Source organism: Dermacentor andersoni, chromosome 9 (assembly GCF_023375885.2).
Source record: "Dermacentor andersoni chromosome 9, qqDerAnde1_hic_scaffold, whole genome shotgun sequence".
Taxonomy (NCBI): Eukaryota; Metazoa; Arthropoda; class Arachnida; order Ixodida; family Ixodidae; genus Dermacentor; species Dermacentor andersoni.
Window position 1 is genome coordinate 53,243,449 of NC_092822.1, and position 25,613 is coordinate 53,269,061.

At 47.5% G+C, this 25,613-nt stretch overlaps 2 protein-coding genes across 2 annotated transcripts; one reads left to right on the forward strand and one right to left on the reverse strand.

The window, feature by feature from the left end:
• Nucleotides 1-629: 629 nt before the first annotated feature.
• On the reverse strand, nt 630-12,437 carry LOC129383956 (lysosomal alpha-mannosidase-like). Its single transcript, XM_055068996.1, has 5 exons — nt 11,769-12,437; nt 8,758-8,860; nt 7,018-7,164; nt 3,484-3,680; nt 630-815 (listed from the first exon to the last, which is right to left on the reverse strand). Exons 1-5 carry the CDS (start codon nt 11,967-11,969, stop codon nt 672-674), a joined length of 792 nt encoding a protein of 263 aa, XP_054924971.1. The 5' UTR covers nt 11,970-12,437; the 3' UTR covers nt 630-671.
• A 1,933-nt stretch (nt 12,438-14,370) lies between these two features.
• On the forward strand, nt 14,371-17,682 carry LOC129383957 (uncharacterized). The gene is made up of 2 exons (XM_055068997.2): nt 14,371-14,991; nt 17,428-17,682. Exons 1-2 carry the CDS (start codon nt 14,741-14,743, stop codon nt 17,642-17,644), a joined length of 468 nt encoding a protein of 155 aa, XP_054924972.1. The 5' UTR covers nt 14,371-14,740; the 3' UTR covers nt 17,645-17,682.
• Nucleotides 17,683-25,613: the final 7,931 nt, after the last annotated feature.

Consider the following 25,613-nt stretch of genomic DNA (forward strand, 5'->3'; position numbering starts at 1 on the left):
TTCTGCGTCTCTTACCCACTTCGCACCTACACGCTGCTCGTTCACATGAATTCGATCGTTCGTGGAAATTGTGTGACCTTCGTCACGATTGTCTTCGTCTTGCTGCTGTCGTCACGCACACGCGCTAATTGTAGTTGACAGTACTCGCGTCACACACACACAAATCCCGGATTTACACAAACACATCGGTCAACCTAGTAACGCTTTGCGGAAGCCCAAACAATGCTGTATAGCCGGCTGCCTGCAAAACGCTTCCCACGACGTCGATTTTCACAGTGCCTGGGATCCGCGCAATTTTTTTTTTCAGGTTTGTTATCAAAACCGGCCACTTTTGCCAGTGCTTCGGGACACTTCCGCTCCTATTTCGAATGTGACAATTGTCACGGAGGCTCCTTTATATCTGCACTGTCGAGTAGCATCCGTGCAAAAAATTTAACATTTGGATAAGTACAATAACTTTACTATGATCAAATGTTTTCTCTCGTTTTTCTTCTCTCTCCCGCCCTCCTTCTCCTAGGGTCTTTCTCTACCCGATCCCCTTCCCTAGGCAGAGTAGCAGGCAGGACTCATACGCCACAGATGTATCAGTATTTCAATAAAGAGCTCTCTCTCTCTCCACGGCTTTCAACTAGGCTTTCCAAGCCGTCCGAAGTGTTACTGTAGTTGGCTTTCTAATGCCATTGTATAGAATAAATCAGATACTTTCCCTGTTCGGGGCTGTCGGCCTCCCAGATAAACTCCATGGCACGTTCCGCCTGCAATTTTTTCTTGGTGTCCCACGATATGCGGCCGATCATGGCGCTGCTGAAGCCCATCTGCAACGAGACGAACCCACAATGAGCCTGTAGAGCGATAAGTTTCAGTAAATATAAGCGAACATTTTAAAAGGATGTTCCTTATGTGAGAAGCGCAAGAATGGCACGGAGCCAGGTCATTTAAGGGACGCTTGAAAATTGCTCGGAGAAGCCTTGGTTCTTGCGAAGAGCACAAATAAGAGAAAGAAAGAGAGAGAGAGAGAGAGACCGAAATAGAAGACAGGAAAGGTAGGGAAGTTAATCAGACGCACGTCCGGTTTGCTACCCTGCACTGGGGGAAGGGGTATGGGGTTGAATAGAGAGAGAGAGAGAGGAGAGAGATAAAAAGATGTCGATTATGACAATGATGTGACAAGGCAACTTGCAGTGCTAATCTTGATGCGCAGTAGTGCATCACGAGAGTCATTTCCGCGTTGAACTTTTCGGATTCGAAAGTTTCCGATTTTCTGCATAACTAAGTTTCATCTATTGTATAGCTTTTAGAAGCAGCCAATTCGATAAGTGATCACTTGCAACGCACGCTGGGAAAGTTTAACCTATTTGCATTATCCGGATAAATGTGAAGTAGAAGTATTCACACTGGGCCAAGCCGGGGTTGGCAAATGCGAGGGGAGCAGAGGGATGAACCTTCTCGCTACTTCGAAGCTTTCTTTATCGTTGGAGTTTCCTACGTACCCTCGTGCTACAAATAGGTGTGCGAAAACATTAGAGAGTTCTAGCATGTTCAGTATTGCGGTAAACGCAAGCGGACTGGGCGTTTTGCTGGGTGAGTGGAGATGCAACCATGAACGGCCTGCATGTTATGTCACCTGCTGGTGCAGGGCTCATCCAGACAAACACAGAGCTAATATTGCAGTAACTAAGTTTATTCTACCTCGCTACTGGTGGAAGTTTTCGGCAGCGGCGTGATCACTGAACATTTCCTAAACTTGGTGTATAACGAGCAGCGAGTGAAGCTTGCCGTGTATAATGGCACGGTAGTTAGCGTTAGAGGCATTGTGGAGGTAGATGGGAGCTACGAAAATCGAAGCTATCACCTCCCGTTAGGCATTGCCAAACATTAAAAAAGTGTGCGCATTGCCTACACTTCTTGGGCGTGACTGGTTGGCCAATATTAAAGTCATCTTGCCCAATGCAGTGCAAAATCTGCCCGAAGTAGTTCTAAATGTTGAGGCTGTCCCAGCAATGTCAGCTTCAGAAGTCGGGAAATGATCGAAGGAGCAGTACTCTGACGTTTTTGATCCCGGGTATGGTGCAGTTACAGGATTCAAGGGCAGTGTTCGCTTGAGGCAGAGTGCGAACCACGTGATCTGTAAAGCGCGACCTGTGCCATATGACTAGCGAGAGCAGATGGTAAGACAGTTGGTGCAATTCGAGAATGCTGGTGTCATATACAGCTTTAGGTACAGCACATTGGCGAAGTCCCTGTAGTATACAGGGTCCTACATATTTCGCTTAGCGTGTTCGAAAAAAGATTTTTTGCTGACCGCTACACTGTTCTTCGTAAAATTTCCCAGAAGGATCACAATTTGGAATCTATTTCGTTCACTCTAACACTTGCCACAGTAAATTGTCTGGTCTTTAAGAGGCTTTTAGGAGGTTTTTAAGAGAAGGCAAATTTGCACTTAGTTCTTCAGTACCAGGCAACTAACTGTGACAAGCGTTACATTGAACGACGTAGACACTAAAATACAATTCTTCTGCAATATTTCAGCAACAACAGTGCAGCGGTAAGCGCAAAATCTTTTTTCGAGTACGCTAAGCGAAATATGGAGGACCCTGCACGTACAATAGAAAAGTGGCTCAGAAATCAGGATATGCTGTGACTGCATAATTCAGTGTTAATGAAGGCCGTTGAGGTAGATCATTATCCATTGCCTCTTCTGGAGGGCATCTCAGCTTCTCTTGTCGGAGGAACTGTGTTCACATTCCTCGAATTGTCTAAGGCCTCCATGCAACTTGAACTGAACGACCAGCCTCAAGAGTTGCTTCCGATGAATACGCATAGGGGTCTGTTTAGGTTTTGTCGGTTACCGGACACGTGGCGGGAATCGGGTGACGAAGCTAGGGTGACGTTGATGCAACGACCACGTCGGCATCGCGACCTAGTGGCCCAAGATAGTAAACTTGGCGTACTGGGTTGGTGCAAGAGGTTAAGTAACTGGATGCACTCAAAGTGCCTGAAATAGGCAAAGACTGCTAAGCGCATAATAGAGTCACCGTCTTATAGAATAATGCGCAGGTACAGCGAGCTGCTTCCCTCGTTCTCAGAAGGACAGCGTCACACTTAAAAAAATCATTCATCTTGTTCCAAGGGTAGAATCAGGGACCGAACCAGTAATACTTGCCTGATCGGAGCAGCCGCTAGCAGTCGGAGGTGCGTGGAGTAATGAATTCAAAGCGCAGTGCGCTGAAATATTAAGTAAATCTAACTTTCTGCACCGTCGAACCTTTTTCTCCAAGGAAATTACACGAAAAATCTCTCTGGCTTTAAACTAAAATGATGTAGGTACCTTTTTCTATACTTTTGAAGGATTATGCACCATTTTCAGAAGTTCATTTCTGCCTTGTGACGTTCCATTAAAATTCCTTTGTTATCCCTATATCTGATAGAAAAGCGAAACTTTCGTGCATTTGGTGCGGCAACGAATCGATTGAAGCGCCCAACCCTGGCGAAAAGTGCCGCCTGCGCGATGCTGTGTCCAAAGGGGTCGGCCTGCCAGGCTACGCTGGGCGCGCCGCAGTCGGGACCGAACGTGTCGTTGAGGAAGCGCAGTCCCAGCGTCATCTGGTCAATGATGGCCGTGTAGTGGGTCACCGCCTCGTCGTTTTGGACCCATCCGCCGCCAACGAACTGGAGTCGTCCTGTGATAGAATGTCGTAGGCATAAAGAGTGCGTCTGTATGAGAGAGAGAGAGAGAGAGAGAGAGAGAGAGAGAGAGAGAGGGAGAAAGAGACGCATGGAGTCGTCCTGTGATAGAATCTCGTAGGCATAAAGAGTGCGTCTGTATGTGAGAGAGAGAGAGAGAGAGAGAAAGAGACACGTGGAGTCGTCCTGTGATAGAATGTCGTAGGCATAAAGAGTGCGTCTGTATGAGAGAGGGAGAGAGAGAGAGAGAGTGAGAGAGTGAGAGAGAGATAGACATGGAGTCATCCTGTGATAGAATGTCGTAGGCGTAAAGAGTGCGTCTGTATGAGAGAGAGAGGGAGAAAGAAACAGGAAAGGCAGTGTGGTTTAGCTGGATTGCGCCACGTTTGCTAAACCGTGGATAGTAAAGGACAGAAAGAGTGGAAGTGGGAAAATAAATAAGAGCTCTGCCATTACAGGGCCTCAACCTGGCAAAAAATACGGCGCACTATGAGATACTGAGGTACGGCGCACATGATACTGTTCAGCATTCATAGAGGAACACCGCCAACGCCTCTGTTGTAAATATCAGAAGAATTTAACTGCTGAAATTAGGAAATGCGAGGCAAAAGTGATGCAAGACAAGTTATGTCACGTGTCTTCCCTCCCTTTTCTCTCGTCTCTTCAGTTCGCTTTCCAAGCGTGCCTTAGCCATGAACAAGAAGTTTTTGGAGGACGTTTAAGCTTCGCTTTTAAGTGTGGAACGTGATAGCATTAGAAGATTCCTGACTGCTTCTCACGCTTCCCGGCAACTGGTGAGCATGTAGCCATAATAGAGAGTTTTAGCAGAGCGTTTACGGTCCGCTCCGCTCAGACCGGCCTATCACAGCAATTGGCACGCAGCCGCTAGGCAAAACGCTACTGGGAACACTGACGCGCGTGCGCACAGCACACGCAGCGGCAGCGGAACGTGGGACGCTGACCCCGTTCCGCTAGGAACCTAATTTAGCGGTGCGTCAGGGAGCGTGTAGTTCTTTTCGTAATCGTTTTACCGCCAAGCTGAGAGCACGTCAGTGGCGTCTCTGGGAAACGCGCTTGTTAGATAAGCGAAATCAGTGCATTCTATGCAGCCACCGGTGCGCGTGATACGTTTGCGGAGCGGAGCGCAAGCAAACGCTCTGCTAAAACTGTCCAATGTTTACCGGGGAACGCTGGCCGCGAACGCTATGCACGAAGGCGGGCTTTGTGCTAGAAAGGCGGCCTCTTGCGTGGGCCGCGATTCGGTGGAGGCGCATTACATTACAACATTATTACGCATATATTACAAATAGAATTACGTTTTCTCGTATAGTCAAATTACAGTATGACGCTATCTTGCCTGCAGGCTATGTCTAAGTCGTACTTTACGATTTCTTTACGTATTTTAGCTTGAGAAATTTAGTTAGTACGCTAACTTACTTGCGCCACATGGAGGGCCTGGGTATGGGTGGTTCGAATTTCTTTTTGTCGAAACGACGTCCGACGCTGGACCCCGAGCGCCGATGCCAGATTTTCTGCGACACGGGGTGCTTAAGGGCATCGCGTTAATAGCTCAGTGGACTGATGTTTTTGTAGCAGCTTCGTGCGCGAACAGTGCACAAATAAAGCGACCCACGGTGTTCAAGCGTATTTTCCTGTGTAAGCTGTCGACTGAGTAGAAAGAGCGAGAAAGAAAGCAGATGAAACGCAGGTTGCAGCTGGTTTGCTACCCTACAATGGTGTAGGGGGAAAGCGGACCGAAAAGGGAAATGAAGAAGGAAGAACAAGTGCCGCGCGCGCACGCACATAACATCGTTTCACTGCGCAATCAAAGGCGATTTCAGAGGTCAGTCGTCTTCAAGAAGTGCTTCAGGGCCCTTGCGGTTTTCAGCGCGGATGACCGACGAGTCTATGGTCCGAGCATACTTCTTTAAATGTGAACGCCATACCATATAATCGCTTTAAAGCGGTACGCAATGTCTAGCTCACATAAAGTGGAACGTAATGAATGTCGCACTATGGTGAGCAGAACAGAGAAATCATTTTTGTGAGTCGGGGACACGAAAATTCTTTCAGAACAGAAAGCACCAGCAATGCGGCGATTTAAGCGAACGTTGAATTGTAAACTTCTGAACGCAATTTCGACATACGAAAACATTTATTTAACCGTGGAGTGCTACGATTTGAATGCATTCAACATATGAAAATTACGAGCTATTACTTGGAACTTATCCGCGTATAGTAGTCCCGTTCAAACGTCTACACTTTCGAGACGCGCGCTCTAAATTTTAGTAGTTTATACATTGAGATAGCTTGATATGGGAGGGGCAACGATAAGCGCTTTTAGGTACTCTACAGGCGCCTAGATTAAGCTTGTAAGATTGTCCAGCAGGATAGCTGTTTTTCCGCTTTGCACAAATATGCACTTTGCCACGTAATTATCTACGCGAAGTAAACTATTCGTGTTTGTATAGTTCGGAGTAGTGCGACAGGAGAGATTGCCTATATTTTTATGTCTTACTGAAGCAGCTTGTCATTTCTTACTCTTTCTTACCGTACCATAATTTAAAGTAAAATAAGGTAATCTTGTTATTGATGCCTTGTCAGAAATCCTCCCGACTAGAAAAAAAAAGCGAAAGTTCAGTGTTGCCAACTGAGTCGAATAAGTTGAATAGATAAACATGACTTGCTAGATAAGTCGCATTATTCCGATGGCTAATGAGAATTGCAATTGAAGATTTTATGATTAACTGTAAGATGACATGTTGAAATTCCGGAATTAAAGGAGACAGCAATGAAGTCACCCCTATTTACCAGAAATCCGAAGATAAGCCGCTCTTTAGAAATATCCGTCCCCGAAATGCGCTATGAAATGGAATGACATTCCAAATATTCCAATTTCCGCAGTTAATATACGTTAGAATCTTGTTCCAGTTTCTAATTAATTTCGAGGACCAATATATGGAGAATGTCGCCTTTCTACAGATTTCCGCTAAATGCTTATAACCGTACTACCGACTGAGCTTGATTCTTCAGTGGCAGCATGCGTACATGAATAAATAAATAAATAAATAAATAAATAAATAGATAAATAAATAAATAAATAAATAAATAAATAAATAAATAAATAAATAAATATATAGTTTACGAGCGGTAATGTACTAATCATCCATATGAACGTCGCGATTTGTAAATAAAATTCATGCCCTTTAAGCCATCCATCCGAAAAGGCCGAGGTGCTGCTTCCGCCGCAGGCATTTTCCAAAAGTTTATTCGGCAAAATAAAATAAATATTCGGGCAGTATGAATCAATAAAGGCCAAGACGAAGAACGTACCTGACTGCACCATACTTCGAACCTTTCTTCGCATGTCGGCCGACTGCTCGTTCCACCAGCGCGAAAAGAATACGTTCTCCGCTGACACGTAGCGTCGACTGGGCTTGTTCCACAGAGCTCTCGTCGCGCCCGTGTAGATCATTTGCACTGTCGGTGGTGCCATGCCGGAGCGATGTCGGAAAGAAAGAGGACAGCTGTATTATTTTACTTCGAATGCGTTAAAGGTGGCTTGGAACCCCATTACCTACGCAAGGTGCAACAAAAGATCGTAAGGGTATGTGGGGATCTGCGCCACATTCATCAGCCCTCAAATCTCTCAGACAGCGAGAAGGAGTTATGCCGCAGATTCAGTGTTCACCCATGCGCGAGAAAAAAAAAATTCACGGACGATTACGATACTCCCTAATGCGAAATCTGAGCGCAGCTATATTAGCTGGCGCGGGCAATCTGTCTCGCGCGCCACGTTGCAAACGGAGCGAAGTGTGGCGCGACTGCCTCGCTAATCTGTAGATCTAGAGAGCCAGCGCGGGGGTGACGCGTGGGCGCGATTCACAGGAGCCGCCGCAAATAGACATCCACTCATGCAGCGCTTTGTTTCCATACAAACGAAGCGCGCTGCTCCGGCGCCATCTCGTAGCCATCGTCGCTGCAAAGCCCGTCTTTCACTATAGCCTCCTCCTCCGCTTTCCTCCTCGCGCTCTCTTCGCTAATCGCCGTCTTTCATCTCCCGCTACGCTCCACCTTCCCTTTCATCCTTCACTGTGCTCGTTCGCTTGGTTACGAGGCACGACGCCTACGCCGAAGCTCGCCACAGGAACGGTGGCCTAGGAGCTGCGCTTTAAATGCCTTGGCACATATGCGAGGATTGGTTTATTGTGCAGCACTGTCGAGCTCCTTTGCTGCTGAGGCAGGAATTTCTCGGAATTGAAGGAGTGTTTCATTGTGGAGTTGCGCCCTGACGCTCTTGCCGTACGTCACCTCGACATGTAACAGTGACGCCATTCGGCAGCGTGTCTTGTAAATCGGCGCGTACTTTGCCGTTACGATCACAGGGTGCCCGGGCGGCCAAAACAAATGCTCTGAATTGACGGTGCGTGCAGTTATCTCGCAATCTACCATACGCCAGCAGCCATTTATTGCGGACTGACGTGAGACGCTAAGAGAAAGTAGGGCGAAATTTTCAAGCGGCCCGCTACAAAAGGACCAAACATATTTCAGGGGTGTGTCCCAAGGATGCTTTTTTTCCAATGAGAAGAGTGTGTCATTACTTGCTTCCTGCATTTCTGACAGATTCATAAAGACCTGTAGGGATGTGGAACACACCGCTTAAGAGCACGTCACTGTAGGACGCCGACAGATGGTGCAACATGCGCGTTAGTTTTTTCAATTTTTCTTCCCCGTCAACCATGGGTTTCCTCTGTTAGTGTTCTGCAATTAATTCATCACTTTTGACAGCACTTCGTACTTTTATGATCTTTTTTGCGATAGTTATTCTTCCTGCCTATGATTTCAGTATAGCCAGCCCTGTCTGTGGCCAAAGATTCCATATTTTACATTTAACCAAGAAGAAAACGAAGATAGGTAAAGGGTAGCGGGCTGCTTTGCCTTCTGACGCTCGAAAAGTGGCGCAGGGCCTCTTTGAGTCCTGTTCTCTTTAAGTTCTTTAGCAAAATTAGATACAAATGAACGGAATAAGGAAAGAAGAATTCTGAAACGCCTAAGATGAACACAAAGGCTCACCTGTGTGGTACATAGCGTCCACCGTCCAATACCATCCAGCGTCGTTGTGGCTGTGACTAAGCAGGTGCACGTTGATATAGCCCGGCTTGTGCTCGGGGCAACCCTACGGGTAGAATTGTAAAGTGCGGACGTCGTACACACTCGCTCAATCCCTCGTCCCCCCGCGCGCGCACGATCACACACACGCACACGGACGCTCACGCAGACACAGACGCACACACACTCACCCGACAACAATGTTTTCGAGATACTAACAGCTATATATAGGTTAACAAAAAACACAGAACATCTACAGGAGGGAATTCCCGGTGCCACACGCTAAGCTCAATAGAGCTCAAGCGGTGACTCTGAGATTGTTGCAAACAAGAACTTTTCCAAGTCCAAACTTTATTAACAAGATATATCCTGAAAGAGAGATACCAATCAATTGCGAGAAGTGTAATGGCATCATTACTCTGGATCACATGCTTTGGCAATGTCCTGTGGCTTTCGCAGACTGTGAGAAGGAGAGAGACTGGTGGCGGCGAGTCCTACACAGTGGAGTTCTTTTCGATCAAGTACAGGCCGTCCAGAAGGCCCATGATACGGCGGTAAGGTTAAACCTTACTGTCCCGACGTGGGAGCCGCCTGCGTCAACCTAAGAGTTGATGTTCAGGACATTAAATAAAGTTCATCATGCCATACCATACCGGCTGAATGAGGTATGCGCCTAAGCTGTAGGATGGACCTGTTGTGTTTCTAACGCGACAGCGTTAAGCAGTTCGTGTCGCAGAAGATCCGGCGTCGGCCTTGGACGTCGACTGGGCAAAAAGAATATCGAACGAAATTCCGAGCCACGAATACCCAACCGCTTCTCTACCACCAAACTTGCTCATACCTTGTCTTTCATTCTTCACAAAGTTATTGCCCGCAATTTTGAGAACGACAGCTCACAAACAAATATAATGGAAACAAAAACACCGACAGCGTATGTCCTTCATGTTTTTTAGAGTAGGATGGGAGAATACTACATGAGAAACTTCGTTATGAAGTCTTTGAACTTCACACATGTAGCTCCGCGTTTTTTTTTTTCTCTGCCTACGATATTTTGTTACGTGTGTTTTGCAATAAGCAGTCGGACGTAGCGTCTCCGCAGCGACTAAATTGACTTCGAGCTACGCTTGTCCGAACTTTGCGTAGAATAGCCATCACGAATATTTGCTCTGAAACAGACGCGCTGGTTTATTTATTGCAAGCAAAGAAGTTTGAGTGACATGGCGCTGGATCTGGGTGGACAAAAATGGCCCCGATAGTGCTGTATAATGCAATGGCAATCATGGCCATCTGGCTGGCGCGCTACCCGCCGTGGTTGCTCAGTAACTATGGTGTTGGGATCGAATCCCGGCCGCGGCGGCCGCATTTCGATGGGATCGAAATGCGAAAACACCCGTGTACTTAGATTCAGGTGCATGTGAAAGAACCCCAGGTGGTCGAAATTTCCGGAGTCCTCCACTACGGCGTACCTCATAATCAGAAAGTGGTTTGAGCACGTAAAACCCCATACTTCTTTTTTTTTTTTTTTGGCTGGCGCGCTATACGGTATTATAGTTAAGAACACATATGGGTCGGGGATGATTACGGCTATTTACTTTTAGGGCGTGGCAAGTGGCCCGAGCGGCCCTGCACCTTTGTTATCGCTAAGACCAACCGGTCTTGCACGATGGATTAGAAGAAAGGAACGTGTTCTAGCGAAAAGAAATGGTCGAAATACACCGGCCCAGCGCTACGCGGTCACGAGATGCGTGTGCATGAAGTGGCTAAAAAAAATTAAATTATGGGGTTTTATGTGCCAAAACCACTTTCTGATTATGAGGCACGCCGTAGTGGAGGACTCCGGAAATTTTGACCACGTGGGGTTCTTTAACGTGCACCTAAATCTAAGTACACGGGTGTTCTCGCATTTCGCCCCCATCGAAATGCGGCCGCCATGGCCGGGATTCGATCCCGCGACCTCGTGCTCAGCAGCCTAACATGAAGTGGCTGACGAAACGTTTCTGTAGCATGCTTGTCTTGCGCGGCGAGCTACCAGAATGGTTTCTTTGTGTAACTAACTAGATATAATTTCTTTAGTGGCGGCACAGCCGAGAAAAAGAGAGAAAAATGAAGAATGAAAAAGAAACGAGACTGAAGGGAAGACATGGCAAGTGCAAGCGTCGGCTCTCATATAGCGTTCACCGTGTATTCTTTGCCATTACGGATTCTTTCTGGGGTGCCATTACACAAGAAATGAACCCAAATCAACTCGGTCAATATTTCGTACTAGTTGATTTTTTTCAAATTGCGCATAATTTTTTTCCTCCTGCTTTTTTTTCATTTAACAGAGTCACCGTCCTGCTGCTGCTTCTATATACCATGCTACTATTGGTACTTATACTACTACTGCTGCTGCTGCTGCTGTTGCTGGTTCTCCCTACTTTTATAATAACCATTAGTGCTTCTACTACTACTACTACTACTACTACTACTACTACTACTACTACTACTACTACTACTACTACTACTACTACTACTACTACTACTACTACTACTTTACTACTACTACTACTACTACTACTACTGCTGCTGCTGCTGTTGCTGCTGCTGCTGCTGCTACTGCTACTCTTTTCTGGAATCTTTTAATCCCATTCCCCCTACCCTATACAGAGTAGCATGCCAGCAGTTATATACGCGCCGGCAAAATTCTCTGTTTTTCCAATAAAGAGCCCTCTCTCTCTCTCTCTCTCTCTCTACTGCTGCTGCTGCTACTACTACTAATACTGCTACTACTACTACACCTGGCGGCAAGTTCTATTTTTCGTCCACGTTCATTTCCTTATTTTATCATTTCCGCGTTGCCAAAAGCATGTGTACCGGAATGAAAAAGATACACGTGCACCGTGGTTTGGTTTGCTTCGTCAAAGAACCCCGGTGGTTAAAATTAATCCTGAATGCTCGCTCCAGACAACAACTCGTGCCTGTACGCATGCTCTCACCTTGAGTTCACATCGGTTGGCCGCTAAAACGGCTGGGAAGAAGAGGGTAACTTGAAGCAGCAGCGGCCCCATGGCCATCAGCGGTGGCCGTAGCGTATGCATCGCTCTCTCTCCGGAGTGGTGACAGGTGACACGTTGCTCTGCGGCGCAAGTACCTTGCGCGTGCCTGCAATGCCGTGCGCACTGCGTCGGCCACTGCATAGTTGCCCGTGTAGGCGGCAACGGAAGGAGGCGAAAACGAGAAGGCGCGAATGCCTCGCACTTTCCACTTGTTATACGGCTACATCGCGGGACCGGCCGGCTCGGTTGAATGCGTTACCCGAGGCAGTGCGTTCGCGTATCCCGTGGCAGATATTTGCTCACGTCTTTTTCTTGTCCTCCGCCAGCCTGCTCAGACCTCAAATAACGCGGCGCTTCTCTTTCGGTTATCGTACGCATTTCTTCACTCTCGAGTTCTTTCGTGCCGAACTCGTAGATATTCGTGGTCTTCGCCGTTTCCATCCTTTAGCATACAATATGCCCTCTCTGTGACTCTCACTTTTTTCGTTCTTTTTTGTTGACTCCTACATATGGGACACGGTGTCACATCTGGTGACATGTTGCTGAATCCGAAATGAAGCTGGAGAGCGAGCACGCACCCTCCCTCCCTCTTTTTTCTTTTATACTTTTTTGTTTCGCCACCATATTCGACTGTGCAGGGCGCACCGACTCTTTAACGGCTGTTTTAAGAAGATCACAGTGTCGTCTTAAAGCTCAAGCAATGAATGCGATAGCAACTTGGTAGAACATTAGTGTAAAACTCGTAGCGTTAGTAGCAGTATGAATTGAAGTAAACGTAAGCTTACTAAGTAAAAACAAGCTGTTGTGCTAGGCGTTCTGGCGTTAAATCTTGCAATTGGAAACTTTCATTTATATGTATTAATTATGGGCAGCGTCTTTGTTCGAGACTTTACCACCGGTTTTCCATATCGGGTATGCTTCGATACCAGTATCGGGTATCGGAATGTTTGGAATCGCTTTACGTTATAGCACCCAGTACTCGTCATTGTTTCGCATATTTCTCAGCGGGGCAGCATCTGTTGCATCGATCGACGTATACGCATACGTGAATACCATTTTTTTTTTCAGTGAAGGGACGTTCAGTATTGTTTGCAAGAGCTTTTGGAGCAAGATTCTATCACCCCGCTCCCTCCTTACTGACAAAAGAAAAGTAAATGGTTGGAAACAATTTCTCATTCAATTCCATATTCACTTACAACCGAGAAAAAGAAATGAAGAAGCAAAGATATCAACACCTTCAAAATTTCCCATGTAAATTATAAGCTTTAACGCACTAATGCTAATATAGAGACCAAGGCTAGGTCCAGTACAAAACGTGTGGGTCAGCGAGCGAAAGGCCTGAGAACCGTTCGTACCGATAGAAGGAGCCCCCCCACCTCCCCCTCACAAAAAAAAAACAAAAACAAAAAACTTTTTCTTCTTCTTCTTCTGACCTCGCAGCACGAGGTACGAGACAAATGCGCCGGAACGCCCCTTATTGAAAAGGCGGCCGAGGAGGATGACGATGGCTGCTAGATTATTCTCTTTAAAATGAATCTGTTTCAACATATTGCTTATACGATAGCGCTTACCTCCCCTCCCCCTTTTGCATTAATTAGCCCTTTAGCATCTGAAACTACTGCACGGAATTGTAAAACCACGTCTCGGTGGCTAACGTAAAAAAAAAATGCTTAGGGGAAATGTGATTCCCTGAGTATATGGTCCCTGAGTATATGAGTCCCTGAGCATACGACTTCTATGGACGGCCATGCAGTCCTAGGAATGTCCACAGGATGAGGTTCAGGTTTGCCTCCTACAACTGGCCAGGACGGAACGAGCCACTCGAAGAGCCACTTAACGAACAAAGGTTCTTTACGGTACGTTCAAGAAGTGTCCTCTCTTCGTATGCTTCGCCCAGCCATGGACTTTCCCTTTAACGCACACTTCTGTGTAGCAAAAAAAAAAAAAAAAAAAATCGAACCCATCGGTTTCCCCCTCTTCTCCTGTGAATAGATGTGCAGCAATATAAAAGAAAAGAAAATTGGCTCGAGCAACATGGCACTATAGCAATTGGCCTGCTGCCACTGAAGCGGCACGGGACCCCTTGGCACGGGACTCCCCTTGGCACGGGACCCTCCGTGCCAGGCCTTGTGGTGAAACAAAGAAACAAAAAAGAACACGTGCTGTAGCAGTCAAATCGGGGTAAATGATAACATGACATACAGGAGAGAAGGCTCACCATTGCGAGGCGGTCAGCCAGGTACCACCTCGCTAGAACGTACTGGAAATGATTTTTTTTCCATCCTAAGCACCGGCTGTTATTATTGAAATGAAAATAAAAGAAAGAAATGTCTGTACCCTCTAATGGTTCCGGCTGCTCCCTTGCGCATAGCAGAAACAACAATATAAAGAAAGTTCATGTAGTAAGCCAATGAAAAGTAACAACGTCGTAGGGCCAGAAATCCGCAGCACATGGACCCATAACCCGCGCGCATATAGATGAAAAAAAAAAAAGGGGGTAAAGGCAAGTCGCACCACAATGAGTTCATGTTAACAAGATAGGATAGGATAGGGATAACTTTAATAAAGTGCCGGCAAACGATAGTTTAACGCGCCATGACGCTGGCCAAGCGTCGACCCGGGGTTATACCCTACTCTGCACTACCCCAGTTGGGCCCCTTTGTAGTGGGTCATGAGGCTTGTGCTTTTCGAATGCACCCCTGGCCTGCTGGAAGGCCCATAGCTGTGTGTCCTTGTCTGCAGACTGCAGACAAGATATTAACAATAGATATTAACAAGATAGAGTGATAAATAGAAGACAGCAGAGGCAGGGCTATTAATGAAAGCGCACACAGACACAAGGAGTTTCTTGGCCAATGTCCCGTAGTGGGTAAGCGCCACGGCTCGAGGGGCCCGCGACCACGCAACCCACGATGGCCGCCTTGCTGGGCCGGACGCTAGCGCTGGCCGTGTTGGCAGCCTGCGTTCTGCGCAGCTGCGGGGTCGCCATACCGTGGCGTTGGCAGGGCAGCTCGCCAGGACACAGGGCCCTGCGCGAACAGAGCCGCTGCCTCTCCGATGCCCGCGCCCAGGAGATCGGGGATCGCGCCACCTGCCCATTCGACGTCATCATCAACGTGGACCCGAAACGGATACCCACTGAGATACCCATGGCGAGCTGCAGGTCAGTGTCACGCCCGAATTCGCATAGGCACGTGACCAAAGAAAATAGATTTAGACTGTTTATAACCGTCTATAAATTACAAGTGGGGGCTTTGCTTTCTTATGTCGATGTCGCGCTGGCGTCTGTCCCCGTAGCAGACGGCTCTTAAGATGCAGTGGCCCGCTCGGAGTAGAACGCGCCCCACCCTCCCTCCCTACCCTCCTCGAATCTTTGCGCGCGACAGAAGACAGCGCGCTTCCTCCTCGCTTTCCTCGCTTGCGGGCGCGGGATTCAGCTGCATTCGCCGGCTCGCCTTCGCGCGCTTACACTCGACGATATTATCGCTCTTGTACTTTATACGGAACATTACGGCGGCGGCGACGGCAGAAATGCGCCTGGAGTGTCCACAACAATGCTATCGCAACAATAAAATAACAAAATAAAGATGCGACCTTGAGGTCCTCATATTTATTGTTAGGGCTATTAACGTTCAGGGGTACAAAGCAGTCGCTTACGAAGATGGCCCCCAGACGCTTGGCGTCTAATCACTCAAACATCTCATCGCTAGTCGGCCTTGCTGTAATAACAGCTCCTTCGAGTGAATAGATTGACAATTTCGAACGCCATTGACTTAATTGTCATTAAAGAGAGCCCGTGTGACACAGGTATTAAGCAGATCATTCTGCATAGAAGTGACCTCCCGATAAAAGTTTACGAAGTATATAACTTTGGCTGCGCGCTAATTTGCAGGACACTGTTTATAGGCACTAGCTGAAAAAAAGAAACTTGTGAGACCACGGGCGATAAAACATTAATTTGGGCTAGTTGGTGCATTTCGACAGTATATGGCAGATTAGTGTAGACATCCGCCTGAGCAGGCACAATTAAGGCCCAGTAATTTTATTGCGGCAGCAATTGTACGGACACTCGAAGCACGTTCATACCGCCGGCGCCGTCGTGCTGTTATCCTATTGACGACGAACGCGTGGCCCACGCTTGGAGAATTTACAAGACCTCCAGAGACACGCAGCTCGTCTGCGTACAGCAACGCCCAATTCAAGTGGGACGCATCGTCGTTCTGGCTTTCCACAGCTGGCATGAGAGTTGCACTCACAGGGAGTATCGCTGCTCCTAGCTGAGCCAGCTGTGTGTATAAATACCGTCTTAATCCGTCGTACGGATCGCACCGTTGTGCATTCACCATCTAAACTAGTCAAGCCAATCCAATCTGATCCTTGTTTTTTTTTTGAGGGGGGGAGGGGGGGTTGGTGCTGACAAACTCCGACAGGTATGTCCTATAGGTCTCATCGCATGCAACATCGAAATGTGGCGCCTGTAACGTTACTGCTAGTTTTTCAAATCGCGTCAGCGTAGTGCCACGCAAAGTTTCCGCCAGGGCGCTGTTCGGGCAAGGCAGCCGCAGTTTTCCTGCGTGCTGCCTCGCGTTTTGTTATCTCGTGTATAACACCGTATAACGAGTACGAACGAAACGCTATAGCCTTTGTTATCGCTTTCACTGGTTCGTCATAGGTTGAAACCCTCACACTGAGATCGCGGCTCTTAGGCGCCCGTCTTTGTTATCGCTTTCACTGGTTCGTCATCGGTTGAAACTCTCACACTGAGATCGCGGCTCTTAGGCGCCCGCTCCTGCGGCGTGCGTCGGCGTTATCTCTCATAACCGAGGGACCTCAGTACTGGACAGCCGGCCTATGCAGTCGTCGCACCACAAGTAGTTCAAGATACCCTTGATATTCTTGGATTCGAGTGGCCTATTAGAGGGACTATAGTTCTCATAGACATTCTCCATCTCCTGTTTTTATTTTTTTCGTACCTCTGCTTTATCACTCCGCGATTCTTTCCGTATTTCAATTCCCCTTACTCTTGCCCCAGCGCAGGGTAGCAAACCATAATCTCCTCCGGTCAACCTCCCTGCCTTTCACACTCCTTTTCTCCCTTTCTCGCTCCCTCCCTCCCTCCCTCGCTCCCTCCCTCCCTCCCTTCTTTTTCGCTCTCTCTCTCCGTCATTCCAGGCTCACGCTTTCGAGGTGGAGATATTTACGCACGTTAGCCGCCTGCTTCTTTTCATCCACGCTTCCGAGTCAAAAGCTTCACACATTTTAGCTTGCAGCACCCTCTTTCAGTAACTCTGTCACGCATTGTGATGCGGTCAACTTGCTGCTGCCGGGCGATTGCGGCAATTATGATCGGGTGCGCTCGTGATCCCTCCTCCGCTTTCGCTTTGCAGTTGCACATGGGATTCGCAACCGCTCTGCGACGCATCGCCTGCAGTTAGCTGCGTCAAGCATTCCACCAAGCGCTCTGATAGAGGCCTTCAGCGAAACGCTAACACCTTCGCTATCGGCCGTTAGTGCATCGCCCTTGGGCGAAATTAACTGCCAATCGCTTCTCGTTCGATCAAGCGTAACGACGAACACCACGCGCGACTCGCTGGCGCAGGTGTCCGAAATTCCAGTGCGGCGCGAACAAGCGTTGCGTGACGCTGTCCTTCTTGATTGACGTGTCGTACAACGTGAGCGGCGTGCTGAAGCCGAAGAAGATCGAGACCTCGTCCGGCTGCGTGTGCGCCTGGCCTCAGCTGGTCCAGCCACCGGCGAGTGCGGGCACTGGAATGGCTGCGAGGGGAGACGATCCGGGCTACTATCTCGTGCGATGACTTCGCTGGCTCCCCCAATAAATTTCGTTTTCGGTGGCCTTGGGTGGCGACACTGTTGTGTGTGTGTGCGTGCGTGTGTGTGCGTGTGTTCGTGTGTGTGTGTTGTGTCTGTGTGCTTGCGTGTGTGCGTGTATGTACGTGCGCGCAAGCCGGCTTGTGACACCACACGCGTGCCCTAGCGGCGTCATGATAACGTCACACCTCGCCTTAGGTCGGCAACATTAACGGAACTCACTCGAACTCGTCCGTCAAATATAACTTCATGCGTTAGCGTTACGAGTGTCAAAGTGAAAGAAAGTATGTATGTGTGTTAAGTGCGGGACGCCGGTCACGTGGTAGAAGTATAGGGAGGTGATGAGAAAGTTTAGAAAACGGGAATGTGCATATATGTTTATATACTGTATACGTGTATAGTTTATAAAGAACACCTGTTTACTTGCTTACGTTTTGGCCGTGGCACTGCTTTTGTCAATCACACGAAGGCCGCGCAACGGCGGAAACGTAAGCAAGTAGCAAGTAGACATGCCTTTTTCGTTTGTTTGCTCCTTTCCAAACTAAGTGTATGCAGGACCTACAGAGCGTTGTTTATATTGTTTATATATATATATATATATATATATATATATATATTTATATATATATATATATATATATATATATATATATATATATAGTGCAGGAGCTGGTCCAGATGGGCGTCAGTTACCCTTCGTTCCTCCTCGAAGAGGCAGGATGTGTGTCGAGGGAGCTACTACTCGCCGCTTTGCGATACGGTAAACGCGGTTTGAATCAAGGAGCCATCACCTGAAAGAGGTGCGACGTAGTGGTAACGCTGCTCTGTCGCATTTACGGCTAAACCGCCAGTGAAGTCCCTTTCTTTTTGTGCACTTTTCATGTGCACGGCTCCCTCAGAGTGACACACGCCATAATTCTATCCAGCTCTTCTCACTTGGTCTCGAATTTACCAAGATTTTACTCAGCGGAGGCCCATTAACACTCGGGCTTGTGCTTTAGTCTCAGTCTGAGTGAGCAGCCTACTGAGTGAGCGCGCGGACCCATGGAGACTTCCTATTTTCCCCCGGCGCTCGATTGGTAGTTCAGCGGGGTTTAGGTATTTATTTATTCAGAACACCCCTAAAGGCCCTCTCGCAGGAAGGTATCACATACGGGGGGAGGGGGGGGGGTGCAGTAACGCATACAGATGTAATAAATGAGTGATAAGTTGAAGACAGAAATTGGGAACTGATAAACAAAAATCACAAAAGATAATATTACAAGACCAATAAGATAATTGTGGTAGTAATAATAATCAGAAGTGTACAAAAAGAGAATACATATCACAAACACACGCAATATGAAAGGTAATCTGGGTCATAGAAAGCACTCCTACCATTAATGTATAACAAATCAGTAAACGATACAACACGTAAACTTAAAAGAAAAAGGCAAAACGCCGCAATAAAAATAGGAACAATAACCATGAAAATATGCATGTTACAAGGAGGACAAGAACATCTTTTAACATCATTCGTAGTGGGGAAAAAAAATGGGGGGGGGGGACATGACACAAGAAAGGTTTACGCACTTTCATTAAGGGTTAGGAGTTTCTAGAATTCATTTATGTCGGTGACGGTTGCGATGTGTGATGGCAAGCTATTCCACTCGGTTATGGTGCGTTGTATGAATGATCTGGCATAACTTAGTGTGCGTCACGTGAAGCGTTCGATTTTGAAAGGGTGATCACGGCGGGGAAAGATGGCAGGGGGTGGCCTAAAGAAGTCCTCGCGAAGTGATGCATGATGGTAGAGCTTGTGAAGAAGTGATAAGCGAGTGATTTTGCGGCGACATGATAACACATGCAGTTCAGCACGAGTCTTCAATGAAGTGACGTGGGTGTGACGTGAGTAATCCGAAAAAATAAAACGCACAGCACAGTTCTGCAGGGCTTCGATGTTTTTAATATTGTAGACTTGATCGGGATCCCAAATGGCTGAGGCATATTCTATTTTAGGACGGATTAAAGTGATATAAGCCTGTTTACGTAAGTGCGATGGGGTGTGTTTCAAGTTAAGTTTAAGAAACCCAAGTGAGCGGTTTGCTGAAGCAAGGGTGACGTTAATATGGTAATTCCAGGACAGGTCAGACTGAAAGTTAACTCCAAGATATTTGTACGCGGTCGTAAGTTCCACTGAAGTATTATTTAGCAAGTAAGACGTTGGAATTCGCGAAGCTTTTTTAGTGAAAGACATTAGCTTAGTTTTTGATGGATTTAGTGTCATTAGCCAAGTTGTGCGCCACGAAGTTAAGGAGTCAAGGTCAGATTGTAGAAATTGGCGGCCAGCTTGAAAAGAGATGTTGCGGTAAATAACACGATCGTCACCGAATAGCCTAACTCTAGATTTGAGGGACGAGGGTAAGTCATTTATATAAATTAGGAAAAGCAATGGACCGAGCACACTTCCTTGAGCAACACCGGATGAGACTAGGACGAAAGGAGAGTCAAAGTTATTGACCGACGTGAACTGTTGTCTACTAGAGAGGAAGGCTTGCACCCATGCCAGAACAAGTGGGTGAATAAGTTGTCTAAGTTTTAGTAAGAGCCGGTGGTGAGGAACTCGATCGAATGCTTTTGAGAAGTCAAGGAATATGGCGTCAATTTGGATGCCGGCGTCCAACGATCAGTGTAAATCCCGCAAGTTGTGTTTCGCATGAGAAGCCCTTGCGAAAACTGTGCTGGTATTTGAAGATGATATTGTGTTCCTCTAAATATGTAATTACTTGTGCGTGTATAACGTGTTCCGAGAGTCTACAGATGGTACTAGTTAAAGATATAGGTCTGTAGTTAAGTGGGGACGAGCGATCCCCTGATTTAAATATGGGCACTACTTTTGCTATTAGCCAGTCCTGAGGAATTGTGCCTGACGATATTGATAGAGAGAAGATGGCTGCCAAGCAATGATAGAAAGCAGAAGAAATATGTTTAAGTATTTTGTTGTTGAAGCCATTATGATCAGATGCAGATGACGTTTTTAATTTTCCAAGTAGAGATAAAATACCATTTTCGTCAATTATTATTTCAGTCATATTAATACCGGAAACAACATCAATGCTAGGGCATGTAGTAATATCCTCAAGAGTAAAAACTGTTGAGAATGAATCATTTAATAATTTAGCACATTCGGATTCTGTAACAGGAAAACCATTGGTATTAGCAAGAGTTATATTTGATTTACTAATTCACGAGGTTTAACGTCCCAAAGCAACGCTAGTTTTCACCACAGTAGTAGGAAACTGAATAATATTGACCGTCAGGACTTCTTTAATGTCCACCTAAATCTCCGTACACGTATGTTATTGCATTTCACTCCCTTCAAATGGCTGCCGGCCGGTAATTAATCGAATCCGTGAACCAGCAAGTAATTCCATGACTCACTGCGTCACCGCAGCGGGAAGCGGGGGCATGTGTACCAAAGAATCGAAGCATCTATTAGAGGATATCTAGTGAAACGCCAACATTGTTGGCCCACTTGGATATTTAGCCTCGCTGAACCTGTTTTCGAGGCACGATTGACCACATTGACGACGCTAGCTGTACTGCGGATATTGGCAGTGGTTTATGGATGAAGATAAAGTGCAATTCTCCTGTAACCTTGTTGCTTCTGCATTCTTTTATATACTTTCGCGTTTCTTCCCCCTCATTTCAAGGGTGCACCATCCTTTTTTGATTTAATGGCAACGACAATAGGGTTACAAAGTAGAGACGATACTTAATTCTCGGGAAGTTGTAACTCATGACGAAAGGTTTACTACACGTGACATTTTGCAAAGCCCTGCACGACATTGACCAAACAGAGCTCGCGCTTGTGGCCGAATGCGACGACGTTGAATACTTACCTGGTGTGCCGTTGTCTCTGCGTTTTGTAACTATCCGTCTGCATCCTCGTGCAAAAATCAAAGGAACATAAAGAGTCGCTTGTGCTATACTCGAGTAACTCCTAAATATACGACACGTTTCTCTTGGTGGTGTTTATTTCACCGTCGTTTTGAGTAGAACAAAGACCGCTCTTCAATAAGAAAGGTTTCACTTCCTCCTAATTAATTTTGACCAATTTGCGCTCAATTTTTCACAATTTGTTTCAATTTCAGCTATAAATGTAAATGGTGTCACGGGAGAGGTTATGTCCATATTCTGTCGTCATTTTGTCCACTTACATGAAGCCGCTCCTTCGCGCATAAACCATTTCAGCAAACATTCTTTATATCGGCACAGAACATACAATTAAGTATATGTAGCTAGTAAGAACTTATCGTGAAAGAAATTGTATCACTCAGCTTTTTATGACCCTCGCGGAGTTGTGTAGGCCAATAACACGCTGTCTCATTAACACGTAACATTCATTGACGTGCCAAACGCGCAACCAATGTAATTTACGATGATCTATCTAGAGATATCAAGCTGCGTCAACGCCGACTTCTACGGTCTGGTTCACTCAGAAGGATCACGTGGTTATCCTTCAAAAAAAAATTTATAAGGAAAACTTTCACAAGCCCTATTCCTGCGTCGTTCTTTGTATGCGCTGCTGTTCCTGAGGGAAGCGTGATGCGATCGCAGATGCCAACCCGTCCAACGTGCGCAAATTACGTACAAAGTACCGAGCAAACTTAATAGTACAACACCTAGGAATGAAATTTTTACATCTCACAGGCAGGCTTGCATTTGTATCCGCACTCGGCATGCCACCGCGTGCCCTTTTAGTTTTCGATGACGTATTCTGAACGCGCCCGCAGCGGTAAAGTTGAGCCTATAGCGGCGTCATCGCTGAAAAGGTCCTAGGAGAATGCGTAAACTGCTAGAAATGGATTGAGATTTCACCTGTAATATTGCGGGCTCGCTTTTTTTGAAGACGTGCTAGAAATATGTTGAACTAAAAGACTTTTGCTGCTTGCGTACTTTTTAAAGGGGGCACTTCTGTAATTCCGGGATGTCAGACAAAAAAGACGCGCTACTCAGAAACTCGCAAATTTTCCTTGAGGGACTGCCATCGCTCTGTTCCATAACAAGTAGTCATTCGCAATAGCTATTTGGTTCCAATCACAGTGGCAATGGATTATGTAGTGTATGAGAGACTCCAATAGCGTTTCTATGCGTAAGCAAACCCCCAAATTTCGGTTGGGTCACATCTACTATAGGTATGACAAGAAAAACTTGAAAATAGCACGCATTACATACCATAGCGTCTACGAACCTACGAAAAACACGACGTCGCTATGATCAGCGTATAGGAAAGCGTGACTACGTCTTGTGGGTAGACAGCGTTCCCGTAGTTATTCCGAGTGTCCTGTTCGGCTGGCTTTTTGCTTGGACAGGAAAGTAGACTGCATCGTTTTTGACTTCGACGCTGCCTTAGCGAAGCCGTGTTCTTTGACCATTTTCGTCGGAATTAGAACATGGCTTGACATGGCCGTTCTCTGTTTTGCCGCCTACTTTGCCGTCTGCAGCGAGTATTGGAACACGCGGCCAATGCCAGTTTTGCGAGGTGATGCGCTATGGGAGCACACACTATTCCTGCGCTACAATGGATACCCTATAGCTGCTCTAATCTTTAACCAAATATCTGCTTGTGAGTTGTAACGAAGCCAATTTTCTGTGCCGATAACTTTGTCAAAACGATGATGTACTGTGTGTGGAAATGATGAATATATGTTTGGTATGTACACCACAAAGCAACATGTTCGTACTGTCTTTTAGAGCGCTCCTGAAACGTGGATTAAGGCGAAGAAGGGCTGTGGAATACGTACCCCAACTAAAACTTTACGTTTACTGAAAAAAAAAATTTAATGTACAGCTGACTGCAAAAGTTTAGAGACTTCGGAATCTGACAAAAACGTCAACATCTTCACCGCCTTAAAACGCAACCTGGTATTCGGATTTCGTAACTGTGCAAGTATAAGCCTGCAACATATTCTTGCATGGCTTTACTCTATATGGTCGCAGACTGCTCGGAATTCCAACGTTTTCTCAGTTCCATCGGTACGTTCACTTGTCGGTTGACTAAACATAAACAACATACAAAGAGTGCGCGCATGCGCACACTCTTTGTATGTTGGTTGACATTTTTTTATTTATTTTTAACATTAGTCTAGATGGTCATGATGCGGGATTTAGCGGTGCCATCACCGGTACACTCAATGCACGTACTATTACCATGAGGATGCTACGACCGTTTTGCAACGTAGAATTGTCTGTTTGATCACAGCGTAGATAAAAGGTATATCTCAAGGATAGTATAAGATAGGAATAAGTTTTATTTGTCTAACGGTTATTGATGTTGGTGCCCGGGGCTAGGCTGCCAGGGGTCCATCGCCCGAGGAAAATCTTCCGAGATGCTCGGCAACGACCCTGGCTCGCTGGACGGCCCACTCCTAGTCTTCGGGTGCCTCGCTGAGGTTGGCGGCTTGCCATCTCTCAGCGAGACGCCCCGCTTCAGAAGGTCCTGCTGTTTCTTCCCCCATCCTCCTCGCCCTTCTTCCTCATGGCGCTGGCATTCCCAAAGCACATGGGCCATATCGGCCCGTTCGTGCTCGCACCATGGGCAGCCAGGCGACGGGTGCAGCGCGGGCCACAGGCGGTGCAGGTGGTAGGGGTTGGTGAAAGTGCCCGTCTGCAACCGTCTCAGGTCGATCGCCTCGGTCCTGTCTAGGCGCCCGTGGGGTTGTGGATATTTTCTTCGTTCTTTCCTATAGTGGCCAAGCAGCTCTGTGTACGTTGCCGGAAACTCCTTGACATCGCAGTCGGCGTCCGCGTGATCCCCAGCTCCGTCCGTCGGGATTTGTGTTGCGTTGGTAACGACAGCGGCGGCGCCGGACGCGCTGGCCGCCGCCGTCACCGTCACTCCTCGGCTGGGGCCCCGAACAACAACGGCAGCGGCTGCCCTCTGGGTGACCGCGTCGCGGCGGGTAAGCTGCCTCGCGATGAGGTGGGCGCGCTCGTTGTGGTTGGGCGGAGCGTCGGTGCGTCTTCGGCCGTTAGCATTGTTGTTGCCATTATTGACGTGGCTGTTGTTGTTACTGCCAAACTCCCCGACGTGCGACGGGAACCACTTGAGGGACTTGTTTGTAATCGTGCCGCATCCAAAGTCCCCGGCCCGGGCGTTGAGCATGCGCGCCACATCCGCGGACACTCAACCTTTGGTGTAGTTCCGCATCGCTGATTTGGAGTCGCTGATGATCAGGTTATCCTCCGCACCTCCGTTGAGTACCGCCAGGGCTATGGCCATCTCTTCCGCTGCTTCGGCCGACGGCAGCCTCGCTGATGCCGTGACTCGGATCGTTCCCTTTGTATCCACGACTGCCATGGAGAAGGCGGGCGCCGCCGCCGTCGGCCGGCCGTGTCGATGTTGCCGCTGTTGCTGCTGCCGTTTTTGTTGTAGTAGCAGTAGTGATGATGGCGCTGGTAACTGCTGTTCGTCTCGCACATTCCCTTGTAACGGCGGTGGTGGTCAACGTCTCTCGTCGCTATCAGAGTCACCTACTGGCCATGGGTACCTGGCTGCAACGACGAAGAGGACGCCTTCTCGTCTTCCTTGCTTCTCGAGGATTGCTACCGCCCTTCGTATAGGTCTTTGCACGTCATGCACCGGGTGCATATTCTTCGGCGCGTTTTCCGTCTGTATGTCGTCCCTGACTTCCGGTAGCAGTGATTCCTTCAGTCCACCCGCCTCGTGATATCGAATCCCGAGCAAGTCTAGGATTGGTCTTCCCGTTACGGTGCTCGACAGCCACTCCGGCTGCGCGATTCTCTGCGCCTCGACGATCTCCTCGAGCGTGTTGTGTACGCCCAGCTCGAGGAGCCTGCGGGTTGGCGTGTACTGGGGTACTCCCCGGGCGGTCCTGAACGCCCTGCGGATCGCCACGTTCAGCTTGTCGGTTTCGCTCCTATTCCAGTCGGCGTACGCGGCGACGTACGCTA